This window comes from Erythrolamprus reginae, chromosome 4, assembly GCF_031021105.1.
Source record: "Erythrolamprus reginae isolate rEryReg1 chromosome 4, rEryReg1.hap1, whole genome shotgun sequence".
Taxonomy (NCBI): domain Eukaryota; kingdom Metazoa; phylum Chordata; class Lepidosauria; order Squamata; family Dipsadidae; genus Erythrolamprus; species Erythrolamprus reginae.
In genome coordinates, this window is record NC_091953.1 from 33,278,344 (window position 1) to 33,295,052 (window position 16,709).

The 16,709-nt window shown below is 39.1% G+C and overlaps 1 protein-coding gene across 1 annotated transcript in view; it reads left to right on the plus strand.

The window, feature by feature from the left end:
* Window positions 1-16,709, plus strand: part of LSAMP (limbic system associated membrane protein) — a 662,291-nt gene that overhangs the window by 571,154 nt on the left and 74,428 nt on the right. Inside the window, exon 4 of the mRNA XM_070750009.1 lies at window positions 11,163-11,297. Within this exon, the coding sequence (XP_070606110.1) occupies window positions 11,163-11,297 (135 nt within the window). The remainder of the gene's footprint in view (window positions 1-11,162; window positions 11,298-16,709) is intronic.

Sequence of the window (16,709 nt, forward strand, 5' to 3'; positions counted from 1 at the left end):
AAAAGCATACAAGTAAGCTTTGAGGCATGCATTCAAGTTTTTCTTCTTTCTTTTGGGGTTTATATGCAAATTTAAAACATTTATTCCCAGGACAGCTGATGATGGAATAAATGACTTATGCAAGGGTCTTCTTTGCAGACTTTGTTCATCATAGCACACTCTTCCAACTAAACTAAATCAGCTAATGGTATCTGAACACATTTGTAAGTGGATCACAAGCTTCCTAACAGACAGGAAGCAGCAGGTGAAGCTAGGCAAAATCACATCAGATGTCCGTACAATTAGCACAGGGCGCCCCCAAGGCTTAAGCGGTCTTCCATACACATTAAATTAACTTCTTTGATTTAATGTAAAGAAAGAAAATAGCTCTGATTGCAGGTACTGAACAGTAAAAATGATATATGTTAACTGACAAGTAAAAACCGTATGAAGGAAAGAAATACTAACAATTCTTCTGATGATACTTTATGGACTATGTTATTATCAAATGTGTCATTGCTAGAGCTTCCATAGTACCATATTGATTTTTTTAAACTACACCTTATGGATATCAATGCATTTTTGTACTACAGTACTGCCGAGAAACCTACAGATCCCACAATTCAAAAGGAAAAAATGTTGCAGAAGATCACTCAAATTGTGCCCCTACTAGACAATTGATAGCCAAGCTGATACTAAAGCAATCAAGTCAAAACAGCAAACAGGGAAAAGACTTTTACTCAAAGTTCCTTGAACCTCTAAATAAGTTACCCAGACTTAATCTACACATCAAAGAAGCTCTGTGAATACAAATAGAGTTAACTAAACTTGGTGCTCAGCAGAACTACCTGCTCACTAAAATAAACATGACATATAAACCAGTGATGGATTGCTGCCGGTTTGATCCATCTTGTGTCTAGCCATATTTAAGACATTATATTTTAGTATTATTTTTAAAAAGCAATTTAAAGTTTGAAGAAAGGGTAGTCAAATGAAAGCACCAATGCTGTTATATCTTTAATTTCTCAAGTATAAGTTCCCTTTCCAAAATACACTAAAATTACACAGGAAACATCAAATAGCATCTTTCGATTGGTGATAATTTTATCCAATTGATAATATTTATACCTAATTTTAAATACAAATTATCCAGTATCAGCTTTATTTTTCTGATCAGCAATTTCTGATCTTTATTCAACACATGCAAAATGGATTTGAAGATCAACATAACTTGAATAATTATTAATTTTATATTAGTTCAAATACAGAAAGACAACAAAACGAAAGTTTACCATATAGACAGTTATGTAGATATTTGTCCACAAGTGTGGGGAAGAAAATGAGTAAAAAAATCCACACAGGTGGATGGCGCAGCAGGTAGAGTGCTGTACTGCAGGCCACTGAAGCTGACTGTAGATCTGAAGGTCAGCGGTTCAAATCTGATCACCGGCTCAAGGTTGACTCAGCCTTCCATCCTTCTGAGGTGGGTAAAATGAGGACCCGGATTGTGGGGGCAATGTGCTGGCTCTGTTAAAAAGTGCCATTGCTAACATGTTGTAAGCCGCCCTGAATCTAAGGAGAAGGGCGGCATAAAAATTGAATAAATAAATAAATAAATAAATAAATAAATAAATAAATAAATAAATAAATAAATAAATAATGTATTTCAGTCCTTCGGGATTGGGCAGCATAGAAGTCGAATAAGTAAATAAATAAATAAATAAAATTATATGCATATTTTGTGAAGACATCTATGTGAAAGGAGACTGTTGTGGTCGGTTTGCTTTTAAACTTCCTGCTTTTCATTATTAAAATAAAATCCAAATTAGTGAATGTTGAAGCATCATTATCTTTCAGTGATACATTTTTGAATGAAAGGAAGAATAGTATATTTTCAGAATATTTTGTATGAGAGAAATAAAAGCTTTACATTTAGTCTTCTTAATAGGTATTGTGTTTGTATACAAGAGAGGTCAAGATCAGCAGATGTCTGACAAACAGAAACACTGTACAATTTTATACAGAAAAGGAAAGGACTGAAATGAACATAAAATGGATGCTTCAACAAAATGGATCTGCTACAGATCTCTTAGTATTTCCTTTGATTGCTTCTCTGACAAAAATCCTTTATTTAATTTAGATTTAGGAGATTATTTTGATGAATAATCTTGAAAGATGAGACTCCCAAAGAAAATCAAAGTTATGAAAACCCACAGATGATATTCAGGCAATACCTTTGTGAGCATACATAATTGCAACCACAATTAACACAAATTTACATGTTTGCAGCAACACAATCTGCAGTGTTGAATAACATTTGTATAGAAAGGTCTTGGCTAGTTATTCTACCCTCTCCTGGTTCCACTTAAATACCCACTCATACAGTTGCTGTGGGATTTAGCAGCTTATTCAAAGCCAAAGAATAAGAGTAAACAAAAAAAATGTAAGTCTAAACAGAGTCCCTCTAAAAGAAGCTTGCCTGAATGGGTTTTTCTTTAACAGAAGCAGAAATCCATTCCAGAGTTTAACATATTAACAGAGTTGGAAGGGACCTTGCAGGTCATCTCTATCTAGGATCGAATTTACAACCTACTGATTGCGAAGCAAGAGCTCCACCTCTAGGCCACAGTAGCTCAGGCAAGTTCCAAGATCCTGTTGTGTTTGGGCCTGGGCCAGCCGTTGCTCCCACAGATGGGAGAGACGCGGCACAAAGTGAGTGCGAAAGTCTGGCTGACAGCCAGGAAGACATGGCAGACAGCCAGGAGGATGAGGCCACTGGTTCGCAGGATTCAGCAGACAGCCCAGGGGATTTGGCATGCAGTCCCTCAGACAGTCTTTCGTCCTTGGGTTCTTCTGCAGATCAATATATTGATCTGTGTAGCCGAAGAGCTATGCAAAGGAGGGATTGATTGAAGGAATATTACAAGTCATCAGAGAGGCACCTGGGCTGGGTGTGGTTCTTATACTGAGAGCTGGGTGTGGTTCCCTTAATGAGGCCTAAAGGTATAAAAAGGGAACAAAGGCACAAGGCAAACTGTGGCTGTTTATCTGTGTTATTTTGTGGTTCCTGCTCTGAAGTTTCTGTGCCGTGCCTTTGGAGTTTTCAACCCAGCTTTTTCAGACACATGGGAGGTGAAACCTCTGGGACTTGCTGTTTGCTCCAAAGATTCAAAAGGACTCCTGAAACGTCTTTGCTCATTCCAGGTTGTCTTTGTTTGTTTTTTCCTGTGTTTTTGTATGCGGCTGAAGTAAGCCTTGCACTATCATTGTTTCTTGACACTAAGGACTGTTTTGAGTAACCTTTTTTGTTTATTTAATACAAGTTTGCTGATTAGCAGAGCACGTGTGTGTTTGATTTCTTTTCCTTGGACTGTTACGCATTGCCTGAGCCCAGTCAGGCAGAACAGATCCAAGTCAGAATTTCAGAAACAGAATCTATATAAGCATCTGACAGTTGCTTCCGATCAGGGTCATGGGTCAGAACTACCTGTTAATCATGGTATTTATTCCCCTACTTGGCAAGGAGCCTTATAGAAGGTTCAGCTCAGTTGTCCTCTCTATTCACCAATGCAGAGACTAGAAGGCCTTACCTCATCATCTGACTTTTTAATCTACTGAGGTATTGCCTGATCAATGCCGTGTGATTCTTGGCTGTGTATCTTCTGAGGCTAACATTCATTTCACAGATCCTGCTGGAGCAGTTTCTTCATGCCATTGATTTCTGAACTATGTCATAATTAGTAATAGGAAGATTTTAATGCTTTCAGAAATATATTAAAATGTTCTGCCAGCATAAGACCTATATTCTACATGTCTCATTATTGAAAAGGAAAGAATGCCTGCCACTGTACATTAACAACTTACATCTTTGTGTGTTTGACAGTGATTTTGAATTGCATTTATCAATATACAGTATATTGTCAGATATTGCAGAAGTAATGCCTCATGAATTTTACATGGAAAGTACATGTAAAAAAAAGTGATCTGTGCTTTGTATAATAGCAAATATTTTTATTTCCAAAGATGGTAATGGTCATTTTAATGGGACAAGTCTTAAACGTTTTGACTAAACATTGTAATTCACATTCAGAAGTAATATTTCCCAACATATGATTTTTGGGAAAAGCCAGAAGTTTTTCTTTAGATACCATATGCCTTGGTTAACAGAATGGATAGTAAATCTGTGGAAAGCTCAGTATACAAAGCATGCAACTGAGGCATACAAAATCAGCAAATCATTCTCTAAAGTTAAGCCTGTCATTCAGTATAGAGACTTTTAGACATGAGTTGCATGCTTGTTTTAAAAGTTACTTATCTTGCATGCTTCCACTGCTATCCATTTTAGAAGGTGCAAATTAAAAAAAGATATGAAACTTAATAATTTAAACATTTTGTCCTTGTGTTGTGGTTAGCTCTGGCCCAGCTCCTGCCCCAAGGAATGTGCAGGTGGATGTGGGGGAAACATCCACATGCCACAGGCCTGTTTTGCTCCCCATGGAATCTGCCGACGAAGCCTCCTCTGACCAAGGAAGCGTGAGTGACAGGGAAGAGGGGAGTTTGGCAGACAGTCCAGGAGGAGATCAATCATCTTTATCATCCCTGGATTCTGAACAAGAATTAATGACACATCCACACATGCGTAGAGTGATGCATAGGAGACAACAACTGAAGGATTATTACAAGAGAAAATGAGGCCACCTGTGGTTGGGTGGGGCTGCTGTAATTAGTGCTACAGATAAAAGTGCAGCTTGGTGTTTTAGCCTCATGGCAGTTTATCTGATTCATTGTTTCGTCAAGATCGTGGTTTTTGTGCTGTTCAAGATTGTGTGTGGACTCTCTGGACTTTAGAATTGGACTCAATTTCCCAGTTATTGGGTGAGCAATTGGACTGCATTTAACCTGTGCCTTGTGTGTACCAGAAAATCCCTTTGACATTTAAAAAGGGAGTTGTTTCTGTTTTTCTGTTTATAAAAACTTTTGGGTTTTCCTTTTATCGTGTGGTGTGTGTCTTCCTGGACTAATTACCCTGTAATTATGGGCGGTTGAAACACGCCGGCAGAACATCCTTGTATCTATGCAGTGCAACCTTTTATTTATTTCCTGCTAAATCCCAAGAAAAATTGAGTTATACACTAACATCAAACATAGCAGGATAAAAATATTTGGCCCACATTTGATGCTGAGTTTTCGTAAAGTGCCGGCTTAAGTCAAATTTCAGCATCATCATCATCATCACAGAACTCCATGGAAGATGAGATCTTATGATGGCTGGGAAAATAAATTTTGCTACATTATGTTGGAAGATGAAGAACCTGCCTGCGATTGTGCTAACTGTGGAATAATTTAGTAAAGGATTGCATGGCAGGTTGCCTGAGTTGATTATTAGTCAAAAGCATTTTAGAATTAATCTGATGCCTCATGAAATTAATGAGAAAAGAGATTTGGTATGGCTATAGCCTTGCATAGTATCACCTAAGGGAGGCTGTGATAACTAACAACTAAGGATTCTCTGAAGGCCATATTATTCCCTAAGGTAAAGAACACTAAGAAAGTGGTATATAACCAAGATTTATATGATGTCACTGAGAAAAGGTCAGTTTGGTAAAGGCCAAATGTATTTGCCTTAGAAAAGTGGCATAGAAAGCCTAATCACTTGGAATATATTAAGCTGATTTACAAAGATCATTTGAAACCCACCCAGAGGAAACTATCTCAAGGTATCAGAGTTAAAAATGTCAATAAACAGGTTATAATCCCCATTTAATTATAAAACACTTAAAATCCAGAAGATATTTTCCTAAAATCACCCCAAATGGCCACCTTCCTCTAGTTTCATTTATTGTAATAAAATGGATAGCAACTAACCAGTCTCCTGTTGTTCATTTTTTATTGTTTGAGTCTGACAATTTAATGCCTCCCAATAGACTCTCTTCTTCTTACTATTCATTTAATTTTACTCAAAGCTAGCCTTAGAACACTCTGAGACATTTAAATTGGACTAGCAGGATTCACATTGTCAGTTTTCAGAACTGGATTGGCAAATAGCATTGCATTTCTGAAAGAGATGCAAACTGAAATGCTCAGTAGTATTGAGATGGTAATGATAATTATAATAATGATTATTTTTTTTATCACCAGGGTAATTTTTAAAATAAATGTGCATCATGATTTGAAACTCATGGCTATGGATAAGAATACTTTTATTCAAGGCTTGCCTAGCAGAACAGTGACTTGCAGTAGCTGCTCAGGATTTGAGCTAAATTTCTTTGGTCTTATTTTAAAAATGCAGGGATTGAATCTGAAAACCTCTAAGAATAAAGCATTCAATTTAATGGGAAATCATTATGTAAGAGGCATCATTGGAATTACATTGCAAATATCTATGACTTTGTATTTACATGCTTTCAAACGGCTAGGTTGGCAGGAGCTAGGACAAATAACAGATGATTGCCCATCTGACAGCACTCTGGTCTCAAGCTGCCTAGATAGAGACTTTTGACCTTTGTAAACATTCAAGAAGGCAACAGCATTCCATGCTTTGCTGTACAATCTGTGCTGTGGTGTGGTGCGATGTCATTCTGGCTACATGACTGCAGAACATCTCCAGACAAACCTGGCTCTTAAGGTTAAGAAATGGAGATGAGCCAGCCCCCTAAAGGAGTTGGGGAGGGGGAATGAGTCAGGCATGGGGGAATTGAGATATTCCTTTCCCCTTAGTCCTTTACAATTGTATGCATGGTACGTATGTATGTATGTCTGGTTTTTATATTAATGGGTTTTTAATCGTTTTTAGTGTTATATTACTATTGTACACTGTTTTGTTGTTGCTGTTAGCTGCTCCGAGTCTCCGGAGAGGGGCGGCATACAAATCCAATAAATGAATGAATGAATGAATGAATGAATGAGTCACAACCAGTGGAGTAAAGCCAGCAGTGGGCTACTAGCTGGAACGCTAAATTGCGTTCACCACCGCGGCTCGTAAGTGCTTGTGGGGCCAGCGCGATTTTGCTTCTGCACCTGTGGAGGTAGAAAAATCACACATGGAGCCGCAGGTATGCCCGTGTTTCGGCATGAATGGAAGCAAAAAAACCTCGCCGAAACATGGGTGCACCTGCGGCTCCATGCGTGAGGGCCCCGCAAGCACTTATTAGCCGCAGCGGCGAGCACAATTTAACGTTCCGGCTAGTAGCCCACTGCTGAGTAAAACATAGAAACATAGAAACATAGAAGTCTGACGGCAGAAAAAGACCTCATGGTCCATCTAGTCTGCCCTTATACTATTTTCTGTATTTTATCTTAGGATGGATATATGTTTATCCCAGGCATGTTTAAATTCAGTTACTGTGGATTTATCTACCACGTCTGCTGGAAGTTTGTTCCAAGGATCTACTACTCTTTCAGTAAAATAATATTTTCTCACGTTGCTTTTGATCTTTCCCCCAACTAACTTTAGATTGTGTCCCCTTGTTCTTGTGTTCACTTTCCTATTAAAAACACTTCCCTCCTGGACCTTATTTAATTCTTTAACATATTTAAATGTTTTGATCATGTCCCCCCTTTTCCTTCTGTCCTCCAGACTATATAGATTGAGTTCATTAAGTCTTTCCTGATACGTTTTATGCTTAAGACCTTCCACCATTCTTGTAGCCCGCCTTTGGACCCGCAGGGAGAGACCTTCACCTTTACTTTTAACTGAATTCGTAAGGATGCCTGGTACTCAAATGGCTTAAGGTGGTATCTAGGAAAAGTTACCATAATATGGGTTGACCTCAGTTAATGGTGATAATTAGGACTCTCAAATGTATCCTTTCCAGATGGAACTGAAATGACTGTCCACTGACAATAGGAAAAATATATAAATACAGTGGAACCCCGACATAAGAGCTGCTCTACTTAAGAGCAATTCGAGATAAGAGCTGGGAGGGGAGAGATATTTTTGTTCTACTTACAAGCCCAAATTCGAGATACAAGCGCCAAGGAGTTGTCTCCTGAAGCCAAACGCTAACTTCCGCGTTCGGCTTCAGGAGACAGCTGCGAAGCGGCGCGCGTGTTTTAAAAGGTTGCAGCCGGCCTGGGGGGCTCGGGGGGGGGGGTGCTTGCAGCTTTCTTTCTTGCTCTTTTTCTTTCTCTCTTTTACCTTCCCTTCCTCTGTTTCTTCTTTTCTTTCTCCTTCCCACCTTCTTCCCTCCCTCCCTCCTTTCACTCATTCCTCTCTTACTCTCCCCTTTCATAAGTTTCCTTGCTTCCTTCCTCTGTTCCTGTCCCTTCCCCCTTTCTTTCTTTCTTTCTTTCTTTCTTGCTTTCTTTCTTTCTTGCTTGCTCTTTTTCTTTCTCTCTTTTACCTTCCCTTCCTCTATTTCTTCTTTTCTTTCTCCTTCCCACCTTCTTCCCTCCCTCCCTCCCTTCACTCATTCCTCTCTTACTCTCCCCTTTCATAAGTTTCCTTGCTTCCTTCCTCTGTTCCTGTCCCTTCCCTCTTTCCTTCCTTCCTTCCCACCCTCCGTCCATTCATTCACCCATTCCTCTCTTGATCCCTTAAAGCCGGTCCCTGGTGCAAAAAGGGTTGGGGACCTCTGTCCTACAGGATTGGGTGGCAGAGAAGTTGAACATATGTAAATTTAAAAGTTTAAGAAAGTTTACCAGTTAAGTGAAAGAAACTTCATTATTCATTTATATGTACATGTACATTTCTTCATTAAAAACATGTCTTTCTGCATAATTTAGACTAACTTTGTGAGTTTTTTGAGGGCTGGAACCAATTAAAATTATTTACATTAATTCCTATGGGGAAAAGTCGTTCGAGATAAGAGCTGCTCAACTTAAGAGCCCAGGTCCGGAACGAATTAAACTTGTATCTCGAGGTACCACTGTATTTGATGGAATATGAAAGACCAGAGGAGATAGTCAAAGGTACAATGATTGCTTGGGTGAAAAATGTTGGCCATAATATATATAGAGAGGAATGGGAACAGCTTTGGAAGAGAAATATCAAACTAACAAAATCCACAACATACAAAGAAAACCAATATAAAATGTTCAGTGATTATTTTTATCCTCCTTTTGAACTCCTGAGCTCATTAGGTAATTTAAATGCACATTAAATTACCACGAACTCATCAGAATACTCACAGAAGGATAAAATCCCATGGAGAGATAAATTCATATCTGCTTAGTAGTCTGAGAGAAATGGTTTAGATTATTTCCTATAAGAATTCAACTATCAAATTTCTCAAGTGTCTTGCAAAGTTGATGCACCATACAGTAGTGTGTAATATACATACTCTTAAAATAAACATCATTAATAAATGTATGCCTGATCAGAGACCAATGCTCCAAAAAAACAATGAAGGGGATTGTTTAAAAAACTATTCCAAAACCATTACATCAAGTGCTACATAAAACTGTAGCAGTTCTTCCTGACTTTTCAGTTTAATAGTTTTCATGTAGAAATGTTGTATTTTTTTTAATTGGAACTGCATTAATGGATAACTAAGAGAGACATTAATAAGTCAATGTTTTAGGGTTGGATAGAATAGGAAAAGTTGCAGAATCTGGGCGCCTAGAAGAGGCATCATTCTAGAACAGAGGTCTTCAAACATGGCAACTTTAAGACTTGTGGACCTCAGCTCCCAGAATTCTGGAAGTTGAGGTCCACAAATCTTAAAGTTCCAAATTTGGGGACTCCTGACCTAGAATATAGTTATAAACAACTAAATCCAATCTCCCTTAAATTTCATTGGACCTTATCTAATCCCAGGCAGGTGTTAACTACCACTTGAGAAGATTCTTGTGCATAAGCATGATTAGCAATAAATCAATTTAATTGGACATTCATGTGTGATCTTCTGTACCTGACAGGTAGGACATGGGAAATTAATTTAGTTCCGACTATAGAAATGAAGAGACATTACCTTTTAAGGAAATATTGCCTCTCTCCATTTCCCTTTTAGCCCGATGGAAGATAGAGCATTTTGTCCAGCTAGAAAAAAGGCTTTTTATATTCAGGATGGACAATTTATATGAAAGACACTTAGCATGAATGAAGTTCTTCTGAGCAAGCAACCTTTATAATAATCCATTTTTACCTAAGGTCAAAAATATATTGTTTTAGTTCCAAATTGGTTCTTTTAAAATTTGATGAAATTAAATAATGGGCAGAGAGAGGCCATGACATTTGAAGTTTTCATCCACCACTAACTTCTAGCAGAATATAGAATTGCCCTCAAGAATTAAGGAGGCCAGAAATTATTCCATAAGGCCAATTTTAGCTAAAACTTTAGGTCAGAATCTCAAGCAAGCCTCAGTAGAAACTAACACAAATTCTATTGCAATATTAGGGGCATTGTAGATCACTAATGCTGTAAGCATATCGGTATACTGCTCAAAAAAATAAAGGGAACACTCAAATAATACATCCTAGATCTGAATGAATGAAATATTCTCATTGAATATTTTGTTCTGTACAAAGTTGAATGTCCTGACAACAAAATAAAATTGATTGTCAATCAGTGTTGCTTCCTAAGTGGACAGTTTGATTTCGCAGAAGTTTGATTTACTTGGATTTATATTGTGTTGTTTAAGTGTTCCCTTTATTTTTTTGAGCAGTGTATATCTTCCACTAATTCTGTTGGTGTGATGTGAGGTCACGGCTAAGTTGGCATTGGGATATGCTCAACCGTGGTTTGCTCCCGGTTTGGCCTGGTTCTGTGAACTGGTAGCAGTGGAAGTGGAACGCTCTGCCCACCCACTTGGGACACGTCCATGCATGTGCAGAAGCACACGTGAACTGGTAGCAATGGGATTTAGAATCCACGCCTGGTTATGCTGCATAATATTGGTTTTTCTATCTGTAATACAGAGTCATCATCTTGTTGCTTGTTAGTTTTGAAAATCTGATGGGTATTTGTAATCATGTGGAAAGGCCAAAGGTCTCTGAAAGTAAGTCTCAATGCATCTCAAAGCAAAACTTATAATAAATTTGAGTGATTTTATCTGTGAACTTTTTTTCCTTAAATTATAATATCTACTAATTAAGTTCAACACATCAAAAAGGCTACAGAAATAAACAATTTCAAAACAGCCTAATTTGTTTCAGCATTTTAGATTGGCTTTCATTTATGTCCTTTTATAGCTCTTCTTATATACTAAAGACAATTAAGTTCAGCTTTTTTCTCTTTTCACAGGCAGAGAATTTGAAGGTGAAGAAGAGTTCCTGGAGATCCTGGGAATAACACGAGAGCAGTCAGGCAAATATGAGTGCAAAGCTGCAAATGAGGTTTCCACAGCTGATGTGAAGCAAGTCCGAGTCACTGTGAATTGTGAGTATTTTTATTTCCACAAAATTTGATCTTTGTAGTAATGGCAACCAATGAAAAACTCTTATGATAAAGGAAACAATATCTGCAAACTCGAGGTGGGAGTATTAGTGAACCAAATATGGAAAATCTCTTTTTTTAAAAAATGTTTGGCCAATGAAGCAAAAACTGGAAAAAAGACCAGCAACTGAATCTAAGAAAAAACAATTACTCGATGGACACCATATTAATTAAACACAGAGCAAGTAAAATGAGCCGAGGAGTGGATATGGTGTGGCACTGCAGGCCATTAAAGCTGACTGCTAGATCTGCAGGTCAGCGGTTCAAATCTCATCACCGGCTCAAGGGTAACTCAGCCTTCCATCCCTCCAAGGTGGGTAAAATGAGGACCCCGATTGTGGGGCAAGATGCTGGCTCTATTAAAAAGTGCCATAGGTAACATGTAAGCCACCCTGAGTCTAAAGAGAAGGGCAGCATAAAAAATTGAATTAATAATAATAATAATAATAATAATAATAATAATAATAATAATAATGAAAGTATGGATCATCGACATCGCAATCCCAGGAGACAGCAGAATTGGGGAAAAGCAGCTAGAGAAATTAGTGAAATATGAAGATCTAAAAATCGACCTGCAACAACTCTGGCATAAGCCAGTGAAAGTGGTCCCAGTGGTACTTGGCATGCTGGGCGCAGTACCAAAGGATCTCAGAGGACATTTGAAAACCATCGGAATTGGCAAAATCTCCATCTGTCAAATGCAAAAGGCTGCTTTACTGGGATCGGCAAACATAATTCGCTGCTACATCACGCAGTCCTAGGTGCTTGGGAAGTGCCCGACTGGTGATGAAAGACGAAATCCAGCATAGTGATCTCGTTTGCTGTGTTGTACTGACATAATAATAATAATAATAATAATAATAATAATAATAATAATAATAGTAATTTATTAGATTTGTATGCCGCTCCTCTCCGCAGACTCAGGGAGGCTCACAACAATAACTATAAAATAAAGAGCACTAACAGTCATATATTCTGTGCTAACTGTTAAGCAAAACTTTTCAAAATGAGGAAAAAAAATATTAAAGAAAACTAGAAGCATCACTGTATATGTTAAATCTACTTCAAAATAAGTACATTGGCAATGATATTTACATTTTTTTTAAATTGAGAAAAGGTAGTGTTTCTTAAAGAATCTGTTTATAAATGTCTATCAGAAATAAGGTATAAACTATTTAGTAAATACTAGATTAGAAAAATGTAAATATGGAACTCATACTGTAACCTCTTTAGCTATGCAAAATAGAAAGCTTTTTCTTTGATTGAATATGGCTGAACTATGTTCAGCAATTACTTTAAATCCTTAATTTAGAAATTTGTGTCTGTGAATTGTCTGTGCAGTTAGAATCTTTCATTTTCTCGCAAAACAGTTGGTTACACTTTGTCTGATCTGAGACAGAAACATCCGTATAAATTTGATTTGCCCAAGTAACACAAAGTGGGGCTTTTTCAGAAGGTTATGCTAAAATGTTAAACATAGAACTCATGTCAGCAAAAAAAAAAAAGTAGGCAAACATGTATTCTATCCACTGCCAGTCTCTATTCTGAAACAATAGTAAGGCTGAAGACGAATGCTATGCATACATATCAATTACAAGCAGTGAAGGGCCACCAAAATTTTTACTACCACACCGTGGACGGAGCTTATTTTGTGGGTGTGGCTTGATGGCCATGTGACTGGGTAGGAGTGGCTTGTTGGTCATGTTACCAGGTGGGAGTACCTTGACAATCATGTGACTGGGGGTGGCTTAAAGGTCATGTGACTGGGTGGAAGTGGATTGCCGGCCATGTGACCAGGTGGGAGTTTTCAACAAGTATTTGGAAAGGAAATTTCATTACAAGATAGTTCAACACTTGCTTCTAGCATTTCGTTCACAGAACCAACCAAATTTCATTTTTTATCAGAATGTTTGCAATTTTTTAATCTAAATAAATATTCGTTAACTTAATTTATTGTTAAAGCATTTTAAAGCTCTCCTAACCTCAGTACTATTTAGTACTGAGAAATTGAATATTAATCTAAGTTCTAAATCTTATGGATCAATTCTATATACAAATATTTTCTGAATGTGATGAAGGTATACATGGCTGTTCTGTGATTTTCTGAATTGTTTAGCAAGATAAATTAAGGATTTTAATACAAAACTAAAACTAATGCGTACACTATATTTTTGGCCCATTTGATCAAAACATGACCATATTTCATATATTAATATAAGTAGAACATGGTATAAAAGCAGGAAAAATGCAGTTTAATTAAAATGGACCAAAATGGCACAGAAAAAAAATCAACAAAGTCCTGTGCAGAGTTGCATTAAATATGTTTTCTTTGGCAGATCAATATACAAAACTTTTAAGCTCAGTGTTCTGCCACCTGTGAATACGTGTGATAATAATAGGTACGATATGTTTAATCCTACTGGATGTTTTCACTTGTTTCCTTGAACAAATCCTCAAAAGCTGCTAGACCCATATTTTTCATAAATGGCTTACCAAAGGTAGGATTTTTTACCCAGGTCCAATGGCAGATCTATATAGTAATCCTTGATTATAATATGGAATTCCAAATGATAATGCTTAATGGCTCTCTGGGCTCTGAGCGGAGTGGATTTTCAGGTCTTCCTCCAGCCCGGCGCTCTCCCTGGGCTCTTCTTGAGGCCAGGGCATTGGCGCTCTCCAGGCCAGCAGTGGCCAACAGCTGCTGCTGAAGCTCGGTGTCCATGTTGCTCCCGTGGCCTACCGACGACTCAGAAAGCGCCAATGTCCTGGCCTCAAGAAAGCCCCAATGAGTCTGGAAAGCGCCAGGCTGGAGGAAGACACGAAAAACCACTCCACTCGGCGGCTGACCGACAGCGGCAGGGCGGCCCTCCAGCCCGGTGCTTTCCCGACTCACCGGGACTCTTCTTGAAGCCGGGGTGTTGGTGCTGTCTGGCCCAGCGGCAGGCAATGGCTGCTGCTGAGGCTCGGCATTCGTGTTGCTCCCGCAGACTGCCACAGCCCATCCCGCCACAACCCATCCCAGCTTCTGCCTCTTCAGCACCAGCACAAGTAGGGGCTCCCTTTCGCCGCCTCCTTCGGTGCACTCTGCCTCCGCCACTGAGGGCCCTTCAACTGCTGTAACTTGATAGGATGTTTCTTAACAGCTCTAGTGTGATTTGAAAGAGTCTTAGATTCATGCACCTAGTTGACAAATATTGAAAATTGTTGCATGAAGAAGGAACCTAAATAGAGTTGTCCCTTCTTCACTTTGTACCCCTTTTCTGCACCTGTAAGCTCTCCCTGGATTATCAATTAAATATAGGTATAGAGTCTGTTCAAATGATTGCTAAACTTGTGTTTATAATAAATCTGTGAAAGACATGATACTTCTTATGAAAAGCTCTGGTCAGAAGATAAATACGATAATTCTTCCCTAGAAACCAGCCCCAAGCCAAAGTTATCATGGAGGAACATTCCCAGTCACCAAAACAAATGGGACTCTGTAGTGTTTAAATTTGAGTTTAAACTTACATTTAAACTAGGAGACACTAGACTCGTGATAGCGAACCTATGGCATGCATGCCACCGGTGGCACATGGAGACATATCGGAGGGCACGTGTGATGTAGCCCTATGTCAGCTCCAGCGTAGATGCACGTGCTGGCCAGCTAATTTTTAGCCTTGGGGAAGGCCGTTTCGCCCTCTGGACACTTTGGGGAATCTTCCCTAAAGCCACAGAGTGCAAAAATTGCCTAATAGGCAAACCTGAAGTTTGGAATATGGACTTCCAGTTTACCTGTTGTGCTGTTTTTTGCACTCCAGAGGATTCAGAGTAACATGGAAACATAGAAGATTGACGGCAGAAAAAGACCTCATGGTCCATCTAGTCTGCCCTTATACTATTTCCTGTATTTTATCTTAGGATTGATCAATGTTTATCCTAAGCATGTTCAAATTCAGTTTCTATGGATTTACCAACCATGTCTGCTGGAAGTTTGTTCCAAGCATCTACTACTCTTTCAGTAAAAGAATATTTTCTCACGTTACTTCTAATCTTTCCCCCAACTAACCTCAGATTGTGCCCTCTTGTTCTTGTGTTCACTTTCCTATTAAAAACACTTTTCTCCTGAGCCTTATTTAATCCTTTAACATATTTCAATGTTTCGATCATGTCCCCCCCTTTCCCTTCTGTACTCCAGACTATACAGATTGAGTTCATTAAGTCTTTCCTGATACGTTTTATGCTTCCTGAAGCCTCCTGAAATTTCCTGAAGGCCCAGAGTGCAAAAGAACAGCCCAACAGACAATTGGTAGTTTAAAAAATGAAAATGCTGGGTTTTTTGCAGTCCAGGACTTCAGGAAGCTTTCCTGAACCCTCTGGAATGCAAAAAAAAAAAAAGCACAATGGGCAAAACGGAAGTCTGTTTTTCTGGACTTCTAGTTTGCCCATTTGACCATTGTTTCACCTTCCCAGGTTTCAGTGAGGTCTGTGCACATGTGCAGAGATGAGGGGGAGTGTGGAGGGGGGTGGGCATGCATTGGGAGGAGGGAAGGGGTGTAAGCACTTGCATGCATGCTATTGCATACCCATCCCTTTTGGCAGGTGAACCAAAAAAGGCTGCTCTAGACCAGACCTGGGCAAAGGGCGGCCCACGGGCCGCATGCCGCCTGCCCACTGTCTGTGACTGGTCCGCGGAGGTTGGGGTCCGCTCCAGTGCGAGGATGAAAGAGCTCACCGCGTCTGCCCGCAATCCTCTGGTTCCTGCTTTCCTGATGAATCATGAGGAAAGAAGGAACCGGAGGAGTGCCGGCAGATGTGGTGAGCTTTTTCATCCTCGCACTGGAGCAGACCCCGACCTCCTACCGAGAGTGGCTGAGCACAGAAGCCATGCAAACACTCCAGCGCAGTGACTGTGGTGCGCCGTGTTGCCATAAAGCAAACAATTAGGGGTCTGTAGAGTGGGTCTGGGTGTTTAGGTCAGGCCAGGGTCTGGTTCTTTACAGTATTGGGTAGAACTGAGTTAATTAGATTAGTCCGGCTGTGAGCTCTTTCATCCTTGCATTGGAACGGACCCCGACCTCCTACCAAGAGCGGTGCAGCTATCAATATCTAACAAATATACACCTCTGTCCTGTCTCATGTTTGTTTTCACAATAAGAACAAAAAGTGTTACTGGATAAGTCCACTCCTGATTAGCCCAAAAAAATAGTGTGATGATGCAATTTGCACAATGCTTCCTTGAGTTTGATGGAGAAGAAGGAAAACTGAGGAACTGGTATGGGGACCGAAATTTAAATTCACATCAATGGAAACTATCTGCTATAAAATGTTGCAGAAGTTTCTTTGTTTTGTTTCTGAACTTGAAGTTAAATGCAT